The following is a 21,255-nucleotide window of genomic DNA, read 5'->3' on the forward strand; positions in this document are numbered from 1 at the left end:
ACATTATCACCGTAACTACTATACAACTTAGGGGTGAAGGGACATCGTTTAGCCGTGAAATAGAAACTGACACAACCGGTACGTATGAAACGGACAGTTAATCGAAACTGATGATTCATACACAAAAAAATAAAATCTGCGCAAGCGACTTATGAATGTATTAATAATGAATAACTGAATTATTCGATATATTTATTTTTGTTTTTTGGTTGTTTTCATTTTTGTGCTCGATCCAACCAGTCATATGGAGTTTATTTTGATGTATTGATATTAGTCTCTCGCGTGCGTTGACTGTTAATATTTCTTATGTTCAATAACCATGTTCCACGCTTTTGTGCATGATCATTCCAAAGTTCCAGGTGTTGTTACTGGCTTGACCATCAGTCGCATACAACATGACAGACTGAGAGTATCTTGGACAGCCCCACCTGGTACCAACCCAGACACTCCATGCCTCGCCACCGACTACCTGGTGACCTATGAACTCATCAATCTGGAACAATGTCAGGTGGTTAATGATGCCGGTGTTTCATCACTGAACACCACCGATACTTCAGTCATTATAGAGGGATTGAAAGCATACTCTAAATATAGGGTCTATGTTACACCGAAAAATGAAGCTGGGAACGGAACAGCGACAACTAGATCAAAGATTACCGGCGAAAAAGGTAAGTGTGTGTCAGAGTGGATGCATAATTGTAATGCATGTGTTATAATTGTTTACTTTACGTACAAAATAAACGCACATTTATCTTTTACAGAAAGTGAAATAAATTCACGACAGTATTAATTATTTTAGAGCAATGCAATGTACATTAAATGTTGGTGATTCCAGCCACACCATCTAGACCATGCAGTTTATAGTGTCATCGTAATGTTTTATTCCAATACGGGCGTTTGATTACAATACAGTTCGTGTGAGTTGGTGAACCTCATCCGACCCTTGTGACTTGATAACAGCAACGCGGCATTTACATCACAAAGGCCATTTGAACACCGAGCAGGGTGGACATGTGCGCATTACAAGTCTTATTATCATTATTAATTATTATTTGAACAATTAAATTTGAGCTAGCTCATTATTTAAGATCATCGGTATGAGTTTATGTACAACAACATTCACAAAGAAAGGGATGATGTGAAGCATAAACGACTGTGTTTGGTGATTTACATTAGGCCCTCAAGCTGCGCCTTCATTTAATAGAAGTGAAGTGACTGCCAGTAGCATCAGCATCACCTGGAACCCCATCCCATGTGGCAGCAGAGGAGGCAGTATCACAGGCTACATCTCAAAGTTGTTTCTATTAAGAGGAAACGCCCAAAGTCAATATGACGTGATTGGTGAGAGTACGTCTGTACAGTTTGACGAGTTGTCTCCATGTACAAACTACACCATCGCTGTAACTGCACTCGGAGCAAGCATAGGCACATCATTTGAGCGGGAAGAGACCACAGACACTGTCGGTATGTACATATCAACATAGAAATGTTTACCAAAATGAGTCTCAAACAAAAGGGAGTAGGATCATGTGAGAAAAGTATAAACAAAACGCAATACAAACAAAGCTTCACTGCATGGTACTTGGGGAAAATGGCTGAGACACGTACTTAAAGGAACACGTTGCCTTGGATCGGACGAGTTGGTCAAAACAAAAGCGTTTGTAACCGTTTTTTATAAAATGCATATGGTTGGAAAGATGTTTTAAAAGTAGAATACAATGATCCACACAAGTTTGTCTCGAAATTGCGTGGTTTTCCTTCTACTGTGCGAACTAACATGGTCGGCCATTTGTGGGAGTCAAAATTTTGACCCCCATAAATGGCCGACGTGTTAGTCGACGAGGTAAAAGGAAAACCACTCAATTTCGAGGCATGTTTGTGTGGATCATTGTATTCTACTTTTACAACATCTTTCTACCCATATGCATTTTATAAAAAACGGTTACAAACGCTTTTCAAAGACCAACTCGACCGATCCAAGGCAACGTGTTCCTTTAACTAAAGAATATATAATTACTACCGGTTGCATGTTGTATTGAGTCCGATCACAAAAACATTTCATCACTTTACAACAAAAACTGCATATTATTGTTTTATTATGCACCCCGAAGAGAAGCGACAGGTAGAGCTTCTTGATTATGTCACTAACACTTGAAATTGCATTAACTGGCAGGGCAATGTTCGCTGCTTCGTTTTTCTCTATGGGATGCAATATTATATATGTACATTAACTGGCAGGGCAATGTTCGCTGCTTCGTTTTTCTCTATGGGATGCAATATTATATATGTTCATTGAAACGTATAACGACGTCACATCTTTTTTACTAGCTCCAGGACGAGTGACCGTGCTACGGGCAAGCCCAACCTCAGACGCAACCCAGATACATGTTACTTGGCAGAACCCCAACGCCAACGACTGTCCAGTCTCTAAGTACAAAGTAGAATACCAACTCCTGTACAGGTAGGAATTGAATTATCTGAGAAAGCAAACAAAGACCGACGCTGAATTATAGGTCGTATCATGAGTAAATAATATTATAATTATGTTTTTTTTTTCTCATGTTCTTATTTTCTTACTTTTTTACTTTCTTGTGTACTGAAATTAGTTCGAATCTAATTTTAACTATATAAAATTATGCGTTTGGAAGATTTGGAAGTTTTTCATGATTTAGTCAAAAAGTATTTTCAAGTAAAATACAAATTAACTTGCTTGAATGGGGTACATATTGTGATACTGTTTTGCAAGGTTTCATTCAAATTTACCGATCAATAGCAATTTTAAATATTGTCAAGCGTTGATCGGCCGACCGATGTTTAAAGCACTGGACACTTTTGGTAATTGTCAAAGACCATCTTCCCACTAACTGCTGTATCTCAAAATATGCATAACATAACAAACCTGTGAAAATTTGAGCTCAATCGGTCATAAAAGTATGGAGATAATAATGCAAGAAAAAACACCCTTGTCACACGAAATTGTGTGCTTTTATATGATTGATTTCGAGACTTCAAAATTTAAATCTGAGGTCTCGAAATCAAATTCGATGAAAATTACTTCTTTCTTGAAAACTACGTTACTTTAGAGGGAGCCGTTTCTCACAATGTTTATACCATCAACCTCTCCCCACTACTCGTCACCAAGAAAGGTTTTGTGCTTATAATTATTTTGAGTTATTACCAATTGTGTCCACTGCCTTTAAACATGTGATGTTTAGTACAAGGTATGATTGACAGCTTCAACTCGTCATCATTTTATCTCGGTCGATGGAACGCCATTACTTCAAAATATATTACACTTACCAAAAAGCTACCTCGTTTTACTGTGAAAGTAATAAATCCTTTAAATTGATTGATTTTCTGTAAAAGGGACCAGTGTGACAGAGACGTACCACAGAATCGTAAGCAGTGGTTCGATGACTCTCAGTCACCAACAACAATAACTGGGTTATACCCTCACTCTACATATCGTGTGTACGTCAAGCCTTCTAACAGTGCAGGAGCAGGGGAAGAGGCATCAGTGCTGGTCACTACCAACAGTACTGGTAGGTATAAACAACATGTTTGTATGCTTTTATTATAGTAAAGATTTGGGTTAATGAAGCTTCAATCATGAAAATAACTCTCTTTCTTTCTTTGAAAAAACGCCAAGGTTAGTAAAAATTGTGGCAAAAGGGATGCAGAGGGGCAAGTGCTCTGTCTGAAATTGGCGCATTATAAATCTTTGTTCATATTATTATCTTCATTGATCAAGGGAAGAAATTGTTCACGGTATAGTGTGTAAATAATTTAATAAACACGGTTATGAAAGCATGTTTCACGGGATAACAAATGAATTGAACGTTTTATAAACGTTACTTGAATGTATTGACCGTAATTTCGAATGTATTGACGATAATTATTCATGTTTGTATTAATTTGTTTTTCTCTTCATTTTAGCACCTTCCGGTCCTCCAAGAGATTTGAAGTTTTTTGATGTTACCAACCAAACCATAGCATTCTCATGGAAACTACCAGTGTGTGGTCAGCGTAACGGACTCATAACCCAGTATCATTACAGACTCATTGACAGTGAAGGAGTACTCGATGAAGATACAACCTCTAGTACTGGGACAGAATTCACTGGCCTCGTTCCTTTTATGTCATACAAACTGTCAGTATCTGCAGAGAATCAGTTTGCTTCAGGGCAAGTTGCTTCAATTACGACTCGAACACAAGAAGGAAGTAAGCAAAACAATGTCGTTTAATTTCGACAAGCCTATAATTAAACACTACACAAAGACGATGATTGTTTTTACTATTTTCAGTCACCAACATATAATATACAACTTGTGTACATAAGCTTACTATTTTTTCTCGTATAGGTCTAGATGTAACAATAAATAACATCTCTTCCGACTGCCCCTTCCCAAACATTCAGTTTGTTCTCAGAATGGGAAAACATGATTTCCCCCAACATACCTCACCCCAAGAAACACACAAACACAAATTAATTACCCAACGATGATGGCTTTGTCTTAATAGTTAAACAATTCTGGTGTACTTCATGTTTGCTTGAACATTTCTCTCACATATTATTATAGTGTGTGTTGTATATTAGTATAGAAGAACTGGAAGTATTGTTAACATATTATTCCAGTTCCTCCGCCCCCAAGCAAAGTCACTTTTCCAGTTACGAGAAGCAACATGATCACCGTAGCGTGGAATACTCCTAGTCCTCCTCATGGCATCATCATCAGCTACGAGATCCGCTATTGGAAGACAGGGTCAGGGAACCAGACATTGGGAGATACAATAAGAATCACAAAGCAGCTTGCTAGTCAGTACCAGACGAAAACGATTATGGCCCTGGACAAGAGTGTTAGTTACTCAATACAGGTATGCATTACTACATTGCATCATATAAAACCCTTTTCACACGACAAAGTCAAACTCGGGTCCTTGGTCTCCGGTGGCAGTTGTCTTGACCAAGGACGTTGGTCAAACTCAAACAGGACCTTTCACACGGCGCAGAAACCAACATCCCATGTCTCAGAACGTTCTTCTTTTATGGTGCTAAAGGTCAACATTGAAAACTTGCTCTCTTGAAGGAGTCGTGCACACGCTCAAAGGGTTAACGTTATCATATAACGGGGTCGAACATCTTGATTTTCTTGCACCACGTGTTTCTTCTTGCGCGCATGCGTGGTAGCTCCAGCCACACCAGGGTCCTTCGTTACGCAAGCAATTCCCATTCACCCAGCACACACGGACGATCGTGGTATAATTTTCACAACGTTGTGTTTTTAAGACGGAGGTCTGGACCTTGGTCTTAAAAAGACCAGGGACCCGTGCCTATTTAAGCAGAGGTACCTTTCACACGATGTGGATTAAACAACGTTGTGTTCTTAAGTCCAAGGACCCCCTGCTTGTTTTCCTCGTGTGAAACGGCCCTAAGAGATGTTAAATTTGCATCGGGGATAAAGATTATTATTTATTCTTTTTCTTTTTTACCCATACACCGATGTGTGTTAGGACTGTATACACAATACTTTCACGAGTCATGTGAAAAAATATCACAGGCATGTTACTCGGGTGGGATTCGAACTCCCAGTGAGAAAGTGGTTTTAACGGGGAGAAAATGAAGATACAAATTTATCGATACTTTAATCCACAAAATACAAGTAGTATTATCCTTCTTTGACATTTAAATATGTAATTCTCTTTCAGGTTCGAGCTGAGACAAGTGTTGGACACGGTCCATGGAGTTACGTCTCAACAGTCACTACTGTGCCCAAAGGTTACACGCTGATGCCGTTTGTTTTGAATAGAGATCTATAAAAACTCTTCAAGAATACATCAATTCATTATGTAAACGTAAAAGGCGTTACCGATGGAGTAACACAATTTAATAAATACATCAACAATATAAACAATACATTTGAAAAAACGTTCACCAATTAAAATAAAAATACTAGCGGAAACTTTCCTCACTGTATATTTTCGTATAATATGCCCAACACTAATTTATACCTGACACTAGAAGGCTGGCGTACGAAGCAAGCATGTAAATTTTGTAATCATTGTATTTTTTTTCTTTTTCTTTTTCTATTATAATCATTTATCCCATTTTTCCTCTACAAAGTTCCTACCCCTCCAAGCAACGTGACTTTCCCAGTAATCAGAAGCGACCGCATCACCGTGTCGTGGCTTCGTCCATCTCAAGGCGATAGCATCAATTACGAAATCCGCTACTGGAGAACAGAGTCTGGAAACTCATCATCGGCTGAGATAGTTAGAGTCAAAGATGATCAACAGACTGACCTTCAAACAAGAGAGATCACAAACCTGGAAGGAAATGTCAGTTATTCATTCCAGGTATGGTGCCAAGTAAACCACATGCATTGCTGCATCAGGGAAATAATCCAAATTTCTTGCTCCCCAAAAGGTATTCAAACTGCTATGGTTAATAAATGGCCAATGTCATCAACAGACTGACCTTCAAACTAGAGAGATCACTAACCTGTGAAAATCGTTTAACCTATTCATTCCAGGTATGGTGCCAAGTTAACTAAAAGCATTGTTTTACAATACTTTTGAAATGTTAGTGTTCACTGAACTGTTAATGGTTTTGTCTTGTTTAGATACGTGCTGAAACACATTTTGGACTTGGAGGATGGAGCAACGTCTCATTATCTGTAACACTGCCACACAGTAAGTTTATATACTTTACCCGTGGATACTTAATATGTAATATCTACATCAAGACAACGGGGTCATTATTTGATACCGTTTACCCAAAAGTATACCCTGATCAGGGTATACGTTTGGGTCATGAATATGCATGTACTCATGTCATCGAACAAGAACACTCACAAACGACCATTCAATAACTTTTAAGTTTAAAAATGCATCTTCTTTCTCTTCTGTAGTGAACGCATTAACTCAGACGCCTATCACTAGACTGAGCAGTCTTCTGATTATCGTTATCTGTGTCGTCATTGCTGCTGTTGTGATTGTAGTTGGTGTAATCGGTTACACCCGAAGACGTCGTAAACGAAGAAGACTAAATCCTTTGCAGCTTCAGGGGTTAAATGCTGACCAGGAACTCGTGAGTAAAAAGTTGCATTTTCAGGTACGATTCAAAAGACACAACTAAATAGAGAAAACATCACGCTAGGCTACTACGCGCCTGCCGAAACGTTTCCCAAACCAACTCCTTCCAACACATAATCACCAGACATTTTGTTTTCTGGCTCAGAATATAATTTAAATACATTAAATATTATACAGTAACCAGTTTCTATATATTTTTATTTTGCTATACTGCTTCACAACAGGTTTCTTTAGAGAATGCCGAACCACGAGAGGAGAAACCCAGCAGTGCGCTAATCCTAAAAGAAGTTTCACTGGTACAAGAGTCAGTTTATGAACCTGTGGGCCCCGGTTCATCTGCACGAAGAGATGCTCTCCCAGCACCACCACCATCACCATCACCAACACCAACACCAGCACCAGAATCACAACCTACATACGAAGATGTTGGTTTGCCAACATGGGCTAATCCATGGAGTGTCTTGTGGGATGATTTGATGGTAGGAAATAAAGTACTTGGGAAGGGACACTTTGGTGAAGTCCATTATGGCGGTGTGACGGTTAACGGAGATCTGTCCAAGGCTGCTATCAAAAAGCTCAAAGGTATTACCTTAGTTCAATTCCCATGGTGACTCTCGAGCTAAAACAAAGATTAGCAGGTTGTACATGATTTTTAAAGCAGCTTAACATGAAATGCAAAACAAAATATGTATCTGCAAGTACTCCCTTTCCTAGTGGCAATGTTATAGCATTTATACACTTAAATCTCGTTAGTGAATAGTTTTTTGTTCTCCTATTGTTTGTGTGGGCTTGCGTACACAATGGTTTTCAAGCTGGTGAGTGTTTGAAGTAACAAAACCAAAACAAATTTATTGGCGAGATATCATCACGAATGCTTCTTTCTTTGACATGGATTTGAAATTGTTTCAGAAAATGCACCTTCAGCTGACAGAGAAAATTTCTTAGAAGAACTGAAAACCATGACTCTTCACGGCAGTCATCCAAATCTCGTCAAGATTCTAGGAGCTTGTCAACATGAAGGTAAATGATGCATCGGTAATGATGTTCTATATACTCATTTTGAAATTACACTATAAAACAGTGTTAAGAGTTTAAACACAAATGTACCAACTTTTTCAACATCTTTAGCATTTTGACACCTGTTTACATGGTTTATTTGATTCAAAAACACACAAATGGTTAACATGGGTTAAACATGTGAAAAAGTGGGTAAGCCCTACAAAAACTCATGCTTAGATGTGTGTTTAAACTCTAAACACTGTTTTTACAGCGACTGTTTTTACAGCGACTGTTTTTACAGCGTGAAGTTTGACAAACAATGGGGAAGCTCCTTACCTGCATTTCATTAAGCGTTTAAATAAATAAAACATCTGGACTTTATTTTGTTTAACATATATTATTTGTTTAAGGTATATTATACGTAGCTATGGAGTACTTATCCAACGGTGACCTCCGTTGCTACCTGAGGAAGGCTCGATCCATGGAGGATGATGGTCAAGCATCGCTGTCTCCTCAGAAGCTGCTCCAGTTTGCTCTGGATGTGGCTAAAGGAATGCAACACCTCGCTGCTTCCGGGGAAAGTATAATATGTTCATCTTAAAAAAAAAAAGGGTATTCAAGTCGTGATATTACTTCTTCACAACAATCATCAGACTACTACTGTAATAACTTAACTTTTACTTGGCAATATGTTACGATTAGACCATTGGGTTAATTATTATCTTATTTATCAGCTTCATATGGACAATGTCGTAAAAAGTAAAAAAAAAAAGAATACATGCCTTCTCTGAATAAAGTAAATAATACTTATTTGAACTTTATTACACCTTTTACTCGTCAATATTAATCTTATCTGAATTTCATCGGACCTTAAGGGACTCAGTTGATTGTATGTTTTTCTTGTAACAACGCTTTATGCTTTGATTTCGTTTTTTTATTTTTTGTGTGCTCTTTGAATGTCTCGTAATATTGTTATTATTGGTTTACGCACTTGAAATAACGTACTGCACGTAGGACAAAATAGCTTTCATTTTCATCTTTCCTTGTATTTCATTTTAATATACAGGTGATACATCGTGATTTGGCTGCAAGGAACATTCTCCTTGATGATAATCTGGTTGCCAAGGTTTCTGACTTCGGTTTGTCACGTGGAGAAGACGTTTACGTGCAGACATCCAAGGTACTAACATTTATAAGCTTTACATTTATACACAAAGACTATACACTTTACAAACCAAGTGGCTATCGAACTGTTCAAAATGTTATCACATGTCTCCTCTCAAATGCAAAACGAAATTCTACTAAGACGTGTTCTTAAAGTTGTCCGTGATTTTTGAACGAACTGGCTGTAAAGACATATTTCAATTGTTTTATTTCAGACCTCAAAAATTACGTATTATTAAATGCCAGAGGTTTTTCTCATTTGTGTAAACTTTACTGTCTTTGTAGACTCGTGTCCCTACTCGCTGGCTCTCTCTGGAATCACTGACTCACCAGACGTACACCTCGAAGAGTGATGTGTAAGTGAACTTTAAAAACTCAAAGTACAGAACAAATTGTGCAAACTTATAGATTCCAGTACAAACATAAGTGCGATTGTTATAACAATTGGTTTTGGTAAATTTTACTGGAAACGTTTACTGAACCAAGTGACTAATTTAACCTATAAATGTTTGTTCTACACACTAGGTGGTCCTTCGGAATCCTGCTCTGGGAAATTGCCACACTCGGTAAGATAACTGTTTCAAAACGATTTTGTTTTAGTAATGGCCCAATTGATGTTTTTTGTTTTACAACATTCTGATCAATGTGTAATTACAGGCGGGACACCGTACCCTGGTATCAAGACTCCATTCCTGACATCAAGGCTGGAGAATGGATACCGTATGCCTAAACCAGACAACTCCGATGGCAAAATGTAAGATAATTGTTAAAAAAGAATACATGATAGGGGGAAGAGCTAAATCATATGTACCAGTTTAAGCAAATCATAAGATGAGACTAAGTGTAACATCAACAATTTGTTAGTGTATTTGATCATGAAAACTTGTTTTAGGGCAAAGATAATCTATAAACAGGATTACAGAGAGCTCAATACGATTCGCTAAAAAACACGCCATGCTTACCATTATAAGCTTGGTGTTTAGAGCAAGAAATTGAAGAAATACCATGCGCACTGAAACTGGTAAGGTTTTTTTTTTTTTTTTTTTTTTTAATACCATTGCTCTGTCACATTACATAATCATTACAATGATGGGAAAGAGATGTTCCTTTGGGACAATAACTTTATACCATCAGTCGTATAGAAGTGGTTCAGCATTTGTTCGGTATAAACAAGATTCGCATTGTGGCCAGGGGTTTTCTTTTAAGAGTTTTGGTTGATCTGCTTATTAAAACAGTTACGATGTGATGCTCCAGTGCTGGCAGGAGGATCCGGATGATCGACCATCCTTCAAGAAACTTGTCTCTGTCCTGAAAACAATGGCCGACAGCAAGGAGGATCAGGTAAGACTAAAACATTAGATGCAGGCCCTATAACTAACTGTGCACGAGTTCAAAATTGATGCTGAAACTAAAAACACGTCTCCGAAGAAAGCGTGCCGTGTTATGATTAACTTAATTGCCTACCTGACTGAAGACATTGGAAATTACATAAAAATTATAAACCCTCATCACAATTGTTGACACTTAACTGGATGTATAGTAGGCCTAAGTGTTTTGTAAGCTGTTTTGACAAGTAAACTATACAAGTTTCAACTAGTACCAACCCCATTATACATTTTAGCTGATCAAGGTTGGTGTTCTTATTGTTTCATTTTATGATCGAAAAACAGGTCTTGATTAGTCTTTATAGACATTCCGAAAACGCACTTTTTTAACAACAAATTTAATGTTTGAAAGAAACTCTTGCCGCCATTGACAATAAATGCAGAATTACAAAAAAAATAAACTCGGTGGTGGTTTCAAGCAACGACCCCAAGTTGGAGCAGATAGTTTAACAAAATAGACGAACTGTTGGCGACGGCTTAGTTTCGTATATCCTTACTATTCCTAAGAGTGTTGAAGTTTTGTTTATTTCTTAACAGATCTACATGCGTCTGTTACCGAGTTCGAAACAGTATTTGTATGAGAACATACTCCCGGAGTTTGACGACAACTAACTGGGTGTTTTCAAATCGTATGGGAACCCATCTTGGTACAAGTCGAACCGATATTTTTGTTTTAACGCTTGCGTATAACACTCGAATTTGTGGAGGTACTGATGTGTCGTAACATAGTTTTGCTCATACTATTCAATGTAACTTGTTAACCTCGTGTACTTAAAAAAAATACATAGCTGTGTAGGTAAAAGGAAAGAGTGGATCAGATAATGTTTTGGCCATGTTATTCAAACGCCAATGTAATTTACACAAAAGCATTTAATCACTGTTATTGTACCATTGTTCTAGAAATGTGACCGTTTCATGGTTATCCGCTTAAATCCACGAGAAGCTTTTATACAGAAAATTTTAACTGCTTATAAATCTACAAAAAAAAAAAAAAAAAAAACAACTGTGAACTTAAAAATTATCTTAAATGTACACGTTAGTCCTAATGTATGTATGTTATAGCTGGTAGTCTCTTGATCGTTTTTTCAGGTGGTAGTTTATCTCGGTAGTTTGATTGTCAGTTCGTGATTTCGCTATACTGTTTTAAATTGGTTTATTGGTCTTCTTTGCTTTCATCGATTTATGAATGCTGTTAAGGACACAATCGAGTGAGACGTGGACATGAACGCTCGATTTAAAAACACGTGGTCGTGGTCGGGCGGAAAAAAGACCGAGTCACCATTCTAGCGAAAAATGCATAACCTTCGTCATGATTTCCCATTCGTGTCAAGTCAGGTTCGCGAACAGCACGCGACGCTCAATGGATTTGTAGACGTGCGCGTACTGATGTGTTTACATTGCGTTGTGTCTAAACAAGTGCCAAGCGATAATCAATGTTCCATCTGGATGTGTATTATACCTAATCTCAACATATCGATATCGCAGTTTCAAGCAAGGCCTCGTGAACTCCTCTTTACCAATCAAAATGGTTAAACTGTCCTGCTAGGTCTTTTTGAATGTAATGTGACGCACGGTTAATAAAACAAAAACGAAAAACACTATTTTAATAATACGATTGGAAGTTTAAACATCTAAACTCGAAAGTACTTACTAGATCCATTGTTTGTCGTACTTTATCTACTTTTAATTGGGAAACCCCACCAGATCGTTAGAGGCCCACACATCAACATGTACTATAACTTTAAATTGAACATCGGTATGTTTCAATCATGTTATCACCAAGAAACCTAATATTAAAGTTATGGTAAACACTTTTTGTTGTTGTGATGTATTTAATCAAGATTACATCTAATCCTGTATGTTTATGTTGAAGTTCGGGATCAAGGAATATCCTATAGGAAGAAACTTAACGTGGGTAAATTTATATTACTGAGCTATATAATGGTTCCATATCGTTCATTTTCTTATCATATGTAGTTTGTCATCCTTGTTGACGGTCAATCCTTTCATTGGTATGTTTGGTATGTTCCTCGTGTTCCTATATTCTACATGGACATGTAATTAACTAGTTTTTTTTGTTGTGCATCGCTCGGAGTATTCTCTTATATAAGATACTGAACTAGGATTGAAATATTGTGTAAATAATTCAACATTCAAGTATTGCTATTTTTGTCATAGTGACTTTATACATAGACATGAGAACAACCATTGCTGATACTATTGGTTGGTTTCATATATTTAATTCATGGCTTTTATCAATACACACACTTAATTGAGTCGGGTTGGTGAATACGATGAAGTTCAAATTATGTCCTTGTCAATATTGTTGCATTCAAAAGTTCGTTAATAATAATAACACTTATAATGCGCCGGTATCCACCACTGGTGATGCTCATGGCGCAAGAAAGAAACACATGAAATTAATGAAAAGCAGGATTTTGAGGGCCTCTTTCAACTTATGAATAGAAGACATGTTACGGATACTAAGAGGCAGATTATTCCAAAGTAGAGGACCAGCATGGTATTTGAACAAGTCGTTCCTTTGCTACGGAACCCATAACGGGACATGTAGCTCAAACGTTGGCAACAAATACTGAAATAAAAAAAATAATGAGAAAACGAAACTATAATCAAAGTATCATGATTTCATAAAGACGAAACAGTATTTCGAGATAACGCTTCGTGGTAAAAACATGCAAGGGAATAATGTTTACACCTTGTTTACCATTCCAATTTTATCTGATTACCTTACCCCTTAGGGGGGATACGTACCTGGTGGCTTGTTACTACAAGAAAAGTAAAATATTTAAGACCAAAGCATGAATCAGTGTAGACAATTCATTGGCATTGTAATAGTTTAACATCATTAATTCAAAACAAGTGTACTTTTGAGAAACTACAGCATCATAAGCCAACGTGTATTATATAAAGTGTTTTAGGCCTGCTTAAACTGTTAGAAGCAAAATAAACAACAAACAAAACCATAACAAGAAAACAACTTTGGGTATTTTCAATTGTATTACTTCGGGTCATTATTACATTCCTGTTGCTTGGTAGCTGTCCAAGCCATGTATGCCTTGACAAAAGGCTACCTTGTAGGCAGAAAATGTTAATGTCCATATGAATATTGGTCCAATAATAATTTAAGCGATCCCATGACAAACATATTGCAGTATGATTATGTTTACTTACGAATACACATAAGTTCCCGATGTTAAATACAAATGAGAAAAACAGAGGACCTGAGTATTAGTTCGAGGTTCAATTTGGATGATTTGGAATATTCTGGTAATAAAGAAACATATGCTTGTTAATTTAAGCTGTGTTTATTTTGGGAAGCAGATCGAGTCCCCTATGAATACTTTGATATTGAAAATGTTGACCTAAGTTTTCTGTTGGGACACAAAGTCCCAAAGGGGTGACCAGAAAACCGTTGACACTGGTGTGACAGGAAAATCTGTCATCCCGGGAATTCTGTCCCCGAAAAGTGCGCATAAACGTCTTCCGATAGCGCCCTCTGTTGAACCATATTCAATCAATGCTAAATAAGTTTATATGGGGGACAACATTATAGAGGGAAATACTTCTCTAGTACACCGGTGTCAGATGCAATTGTGTCCGCCACGCAATACTGTCCGATTAGGACATTTTTGCATATGCAATTGTGTCCGGGGCTATGCAAAAACCGTCCGGTGGCATGTACATGACTGTACATGTATGTGCGCGCGTAAGCGAGTGTGCATGCACTGGACCTACGTAATGCAGCATGAACACGCACGTATTTTATGATTGCAGCGAATACCCAACAGCCGAACATTTCCCATGTCATTCATGACATGCACTTAGCATGTAAAACAAATGGCGAACACTGTTCCGTCGACCAAGAACGTTTAATTGAATGTCAGACAACACCGTCGAGTTGTCCGCGGACGAGTTGTCCGAAGGGACGAGTTGTCCGACGGACGAATTGTCCGACGGACGAGTTGTCTGGTCTCCGTTTAATTTCTTTCAAGGACAGCTTTGCACGGGGCGGACACAACTGCATATGCAAATGTGTCCGGGCAGACACAATTGCATTATGCAGCAGCGTCCGGACGGACACGATTGCATATGCAAAACCGTCCGGTGGACATTATTGCATATACAATAATGCATCCGGATAGTATTGCATATAATAGGACATAATCGCATGCCCTTTTCGCTTTTAATGAAGAGCGAAAAAACTGTGTTAATATTCACGATCACACAAAATCCAAAGTAGTTGATAACCGTTTATACTAAAACGCCAATTTCGATGTCACTTTTTTTGCCAAGTACCGCCATAAAAATTCAGTGGGCATTTGTGTGTGTTTTTTGCAAAGCCAAGATTCCCAAGCGATTGTGGGTATTATTTTCTTTTCACGCGCCAACTTTACATTAGGCCTGACTATACTCTAAAATTAACGGTCCAATTAAAGACCTTTCAAAACACAATTTTTCAGTGAACACCAACAACTCTGTTACATCGAGCAAATTGTACTCAACAACAAATCACTCCATTCAGAAATTACCCGAATGATCAACCAATCGTGTGTGCGTGTATGTGTTTTTCACTGTGTTTAGTCTTTGACTAAATTTGACTGCCGTTTGTGGTCAAACCCAATCGGGTGACCTTATGATGGGTTTCTTCACTAGTGATTAAATACATTGGACGCTATTTATAACTTTTCAAGACTAGTCTTCACAGTTGGTGTATCTCAACATTTAATGCATAAAAAAGCAAGTCTGTGAATAATTGAGCTCGATCGGTCGTCGAAGTTGCGAGATAATAATAAAAGCAAAACACACCTTTTTCGCACCATGGTCTAAGTCTGAGGTCTCGAAATCAAATTCGTGGAAAATTACTTCTTTCTCGAAAACTACGTCACATCAGAGGGAGCTGTTTCTCACAATGTTTTATACTATCAACCTCTCCCTATTACTCGTCACCAAGAAAAGTTTTATGATTATAATTATTTTGAGTAATTACCGAAAGTGTTCACTGCCTTTAAACTATTGCATTCAGGATAATTAACTTAATGTACCCCCCCCCCTCCCCGGATAGCAGCCTTTAAGTTCCTACATCAAAATATATCACTATATTACGTGATGGTAACTTTCCCTTAAGTTCTCATGACCGTGGTTCCTATCATTGTGCGTGAGGATGCAGGGTCTCTTCAACTCGTTGTTGTTTCAAGACAAATGTTGACAAAAAGGGTTTTGCAGTCTGAATATTGTCCGTGTGTATTTTGAATGCGTTCACAGCGACAATAAATTATAAAGTCATATGGGCATCACTTGATATGAAATACTGTCTTGATCGGACAACAATTAGCTTGAGAATTGCATGACCACTTTGATTATTCGACCTTGGTTGTTCGTTGTGATTTTTTAGTGGTCTGGATGAAGATTTGGCATGAATTAAACTGGATAGTTCCTCCTATTAGCTAAACAGGAAACACAGATGTTTATTGCAAAATGATTTGGGGGAAAAATATTGTATGCAATCATTTTGTGTGTTGTGTTCTTACGTTTCCTTGTACAGTATTGATAAGGGTTTTTAAAGTAAGGATCATTTATCTGCAACCATAATCGGGTTGGATTCGTTATAAAACAAATCAATTACAAATTACATCACATAATCTTTCAAACCAATAGTTAATTGAATTTTTGTTAAGTAAAAAGCTAAATATAAAAAAAGTTATTGATCAGGATAAAACATAAATTGGTTAATTTGAAAGCTTACTCATTATGAAGACTATAAAATAACTTTTTTTCTGTGATATATTGATATAAAGTTGTATTGCCCTCTGGCAGCTACACATCTTGCCTAACCATTCACGAAGACAATGGGGAAAACTGAAAACATTTCATATATTCTTGTTCTACATTCATTTGTGTTTTGTACCTCCTGACTCACACAATGGATCAATCCAAACCTTTACTGTTTTCCTTATTGAAGTATAGATTTGATCAAACGGATAATGACTTTGTCAGAACAGTTTAGAACAGTTTTAACACGTGACACAACAAGTTAAAACAAATGGTCAACGATTTGTTCTTCTTCTTCCCAATAGTTTGCCAAAGGATTCGTATGAATTTAAGATTAATAATAATTATATTATGTTCACCACAATAATATTAATATTGAAAAGTAACAGCATTTCCTGTATTCATCCATGAAGACAGAATGTTATTTTTTTTCCGCTGCCGGCCCTGCGCTGCGTACTGACTTGTTTGTATTTAATACTCAGCCTTTCTACGTACAAATTATCTGATGGGCTTGGGTCGACGTCCCTTTTAGATAAGGAAGATGATGTCAGGTAAGTCACACAACTTTCGATCTACTAACATCATTGAGATTAGGTCATTCCCTCATTTCATGAATTGGTCAGTATTTGAGACATGGGTGGAGACATGCATTACCAAGTGCAAGTTCTGCGAATTTTTTTAAGGACAAAGCAATAAGTTCAAGTCCAGAAACACTGTCAAGTCATAGGCCTTGTCAAAAGACAAGATGTTTACACATTTGTGTGGTAAATTGTTTTCCCTTATTCCCGGTTCGTTTTACTGTCGATTTTAATTCTGGATATTTAGCAACAAATTGTAACAAAAGTGTACCCCGTTTCATATGCTAATTACACGTTTACATGCGTATCCATGTATAAATCTGGTTCAATGTTTTAGCTAGACTAATTAAGGAAACATGATATTCTAATGATGTGCAATTCAAAAGAAACATCTCCGGAATTGTTGTTTTGATAACATCTTTTAAAAACAGCAACAGACACCAGGATTTCCTGCCCTTTTCTCAAATGAGGAACTATCCTTGTTGTTTAACAACGATTAAGCAAATTTGGCAGCCAGTCAACTTACACAAACTTCTTGTGCAAAAAACAATAATTATCCTTCATTGGTTAACAATAAATTGCATAAGTTCCTTATTCAAATGTATGAGTAATCGAAATGGTTTTCCTTCTCAGAGTGGATTACAATAGGCAAGAGGGAGCAGTCAGTGTCGCATTACAGACAACCATGGCGGGACAACTCCGTGTGAAACTCAAGCTGCTTATCATAGTACTGGGATGTATTGAAGGTTAGTGATAGCCCTTTTCATAAAAGTGTCGGTTACAATGTAGTTTAATTATTAAGGAGCCCAGAACAAAGTAAAATTTCGTATTTTAATCGCAAAAGCTGAAAATCGTCGGCATGTGCACGCCCATTTTGCCGAAAAGTATCTCTAAGCTCTTCAAGAAATGACTTTTGTCACAAGGGATGAACCAATAATTATGAGTAGTGTTCATAGGTTTTGGAGGTACGTCGGCCGGTCGACCACTTCAGAGCCAATGAACAGCTCTCCTTGGGCAGCTCCACCCACAATTTACATACGCGACGAACGTTGCACAAGATTCCTTAATTGTAAGTCATTTAAAGAGTGGAATATTCGTGCATATGCCTCTGCGATGACAAAACACCTGCGTTCCACTCGCGCAAACGACTCGCAACTGTTCGCGCAAACGTTTTTTATCTTTTGAACGATTGGTGCGTATACGAAATGAAGATGGCGCGCACCAAACGTAGTTTTTTGTTTTACTGCAATAGTCCTCTTTTTGACATCATTACATCAACTAATTAACTTTGTTGTTCCAAATCTGCATTATCATCCACCGAAAATACAATGTAATTATGTTTGTGACAAAGAAATAATACTGTATGCTTGTCCACCATTTTAAAAACCACTCGCCAACACCTTAGAAGTATGTTCGCCTAAAGTTGCCAACGTTCGCCAACGGTGGCGGCGAACAACTCGTTCCACTTGAAATGGATCCTTCCCATGAATTATTCTAATCACATTCACGCATGCGTACATACCCTGTTGGTTGGCACACGCCATAGAGTTGTGCACTAAGCAGACGCGCAATCGCGTCTGCGTCACGCACCCATTTAGCCGTGTACTAGTCTGGTTCCCAGACCCAAAAATCTCCGACTAGGCTCTGTCGAATTTAGGGTCCGGTATCACCCAAAATCACGTGACCAAAGAGGAGGAATTCCTCCTCTTTCGAAGTTATCCGAAATGTTCCGAACGTGTTGTCGTCAACATTCGGACAGTATCGTTGATGTTCGGTACGGACTCGTAATGTCAGTCATGTCGGCCGTAGATCCAGGAGTTTTTATGCCAGTTATTGCAAATGCAGGCGTTGTGCCTAAATAAAGCGTTTGCAAAGCAATGCGACAAGTTTAAAATATATAAACCTGGGAAATCGCTCCGGGATCTGGTAAGTTTTTATCCTGTTTCTTCAAAAATATTTTTTTTCCAAAAGTGTTCTGACTTGAGTGTTCATTAGACATTTATTGAGGATTAAGTTTCATGATTTTTAAAAGTGGTAAAAATGGGGCAAAATCTGGTGACTAGCTGTCGACATTATACGTGTTGAACCAGATTGTCATTAATTGACGATCAAAATAATCTCGTAACCCTCCGGCCTGGCGGTCGTTGGGAGGAGGGTTACGTTATCGCTAGTAGTACGTGCAGACATGGTTTCCCTGGAGATGACCCCCGACCCTGACAAGTTGCGTCATGCTCTATGTTTAACCGTGGGTGATACCTGACCTAAGATTTTTAACAAGAGACGTCAAGGAATCTTTGGTCAGGGAACCAGACTAGCCGTGTACAAAACAGCGCGATGTTCCCTCATTTTGCCAACCAAAACGTTAGTGCGCACGCGCTATGTGCAATTTACATATTTCATGGGAAGGGTCTAAGCAACGTTTGCGCGAGTGGAACCACCCCTGGCAAGCTATTCAAAGGTGGATGAACTGACTTGTCCTCCATGCTCTTACATAAGGAGTGAAACAAAGAGTTCAAAACAAGCCAATGTGAGTGGAGACTGTCCTGCACTGGGCTAGGAAGCAAAATATAAAGACTTGCTATGGTCTCATCAGGGGTGCGTTTTTAACAGAGGGAACTCTTTGTGTTATCTTGGTATGTCACAAGCACACTGTCTATTCATTTGCCTTTGAATAGCGCGGCTAAGCTTACCAGGTGTTTCGTCATCACAGAGGCCGACACATGAATATTCACCATGTAAATGACTTGCAATAAAGGAACCTTGTGCAACGTTCGTCGTGTATGTAAATTGTGGGTGGAGCTACCCAGGGAGAGCTGTTCATTGGCTCTGACGTGGTCGACCGGGCGACGACCTCCAAAACCTATAAACACTAAAAGCACTTCGTGTAATCCACCATACACCGCCGTGTAAGTTCTATGTAAATTTTGGATTTTAGCCGAGTTTTGGTCTAATTACTAATTCTGTAAAGTTCCTTTAATTTAACATTGACCGAGGTTGAGATGATCGCGAGACAATTTCAACATTTCAGCAAATAGTTGTCATTTCAGAGCAAATTTATCCGAATGCTCATAGCGGAACGTTTTTTTTTTTTGTTTTTTTTACAGCATGCATCATTCAATAAACTCGAAATATAACACCTCATTATCATACTTGGAAGTGCGCAGATTGACGGTTTTAATAAGCAGACACTTCTTTGCATGATTGGTTTTCCGAAAAAAGTTTCATGGATTGTCAGTTTGACAAATTATTTTTGTGAAAACCGAAGGGTTGTTCTAAAATCGCTCGACCCCCACGACCCACGACCCCCTCGACCCCTCGACTTTTGTGCAATTGTTTTTCTAACAGGTTCACAATTAACTATGATTTTTTATTTTTTGCCTTTTTCGGTAATATATAGCAAATTTTCTTGAGGATGTTTTCAAAGAGTTTAAATTATGCTGTTGTTCTCTATAAAATATTTTTGGGAGAAAAAACTCAGTATCAGGTGCACAAACTTAGCAAGAAAAGGGAGGGTTAGATTTGTTTATCCTTTGTTGCTCAAATCAAGCTGAAAAGTGGAAGGGGTAAATTTGTTTATCCTTTGCTGCTCAAAACCAACCAAAAAGTAGGAGGGGTAGATTTGTTTATCACTTGTTTATCACTCGGCAAAATGTGCGATATATTGTACCAAATAAGTGGAATTTATCTATTTTTAAAACGTTAGCATAGCAACATTAGATTGATTCGTAAAATCTACAGCAAAAATAAACAGGTTCACTATTAAACATTTTTTTTTTTAGTTTTGTACTGTTTTTGGTAATATATAGCAACTTTTCTTGAAGATGTTTTCAAAATGTTAAAACTATACTGTTTTTCTCCATAAAATACCTTTGGGAGAACAAAGTCAATATTGGGTGCACAAACTTAGCCAAAAAGAGGAGAGGATAGTTTTGTTTATCCTTTGGTGCTTAAATCAAGCTGAAAAATGGAAGGGATAGATTTTTTTTGTCCTTTGCTGCTCAAAACCAACCGCAAAAGAGGAAGGGATAGATTGTTGTATCCCTATAAACTAAAACACGACAACGAGTGTGATATAATGCAACAAATACGTGTGATTTATCCATTTTGAAAAAAGTTAGCATAGCAAAATTAGATTGAGTCGTAAAATCTACAGCATATTTTTCACGATTTGGAGAAAAAATTGGTAAAACAAGTTTGTTGCTTTAAAATCCTGTTTCGAGAGCAATTTACAGACCATAATGACAATT

At 37.8% G+C, this 21,255-nt stretch overlaps 2 protein-coding genes across 2 annotated transcripts in view; both read left to right on the top strand.

The window, feature by feature from the left end:
• LOC139946294 (protein sidekick-2-like) overlaps positions 1-5,817 on the top strand; it is a 40,964-nt gene extending 35,147 nt beyond the window's left edge. The window contains exons 17-22 of the mRNA XM_071943918.1: positions 1,177-1,464; positions 2,329-2,461; positions 3,367-3,542; positions 3,937-4,221; positions 4,637-4,875; positions 5,707-5,817. Coding sequence (XP_071800019.1) covers positions 1,177-1,464; positions 2,329-2,461; positions 3,367-3,542; positions 3,937-4,221; positions 4,637-4,875; positions 5,707-5,817 — 1,232 coding nt within the window. The remainder of the gene's footprint in view (positions 1-1,176; positions 1,465-2,328; positions 2,462-3,366; positions 3,543-3,936; positions 4,222-4,636; positions 4,876-5,706) is intronic.
• A 171-nt stretch (positions 5,818-5,988) lies between these two features.
• Positions 5,989-11,338, top strand: LOC139946295 (tyrosine-protein kinase receptor Tie-1-like). Its single transcript, XM_071943919.1, has 13 exons — positions 5,989-6,028; positions 6,122-6,354; positions 6,621-6,690; positions 6,909-7,087; positions 7,317-7,674; positions 8,002-8,112; positions 8,502-8,667; positions 9,157-9,271; positions 9,541-9,611; positions 9,781-9,821; positions 9,913-10,009; positions 10,491-10,596; positions 11,178-11,338. The coding sequence occupies exons 1-13, from the start codon at positions 5,989-5,991 to the stop codon at positions 11,250-11,252; spliced, it is 1,662 nt and encodes a 553-aa protein (XP_071800020.1). The 3' UTR covers positions 11,253-11,338.
• Positions 11,339-21,255: the final 9,917 nt, after the last annotated feature.

Source organism: Asterias amurensis, chromosome 13 (assembly GCF_032118995.1).
Source record: "Asterias amurensis chromosome 13, ASM3211899v1".
In the NCBI taxonomy this organism is placed as follows: Eukaryota; Metazoa; Echinodermata; class Asteroidea; order Forcipulatida; family Asteriidae; genus Asterias; species Asterias amurensis.

Coding starts and splice junctions, on each gene's coding strand:
- LOC139946295 (XM_071943919.1), top strand. CDS start 5,989: ATGCCCAACACTAATTTATACCTGACACTAGAAGGCTGGC. Junction 8,668..9,156: donor CAACACCTCGCTGCTTCCGG/GGAAAGTATAAT, acceptor TTTTAATATACA/GGTGATACATCGTGATTTGG. Junction 9,822..9,912: donor CTGGGAAATTGCCACACTCG/GTAAGATAACTG, acceptor GTGTAATTACAG/GCGGGACACCGTACCCTGGT.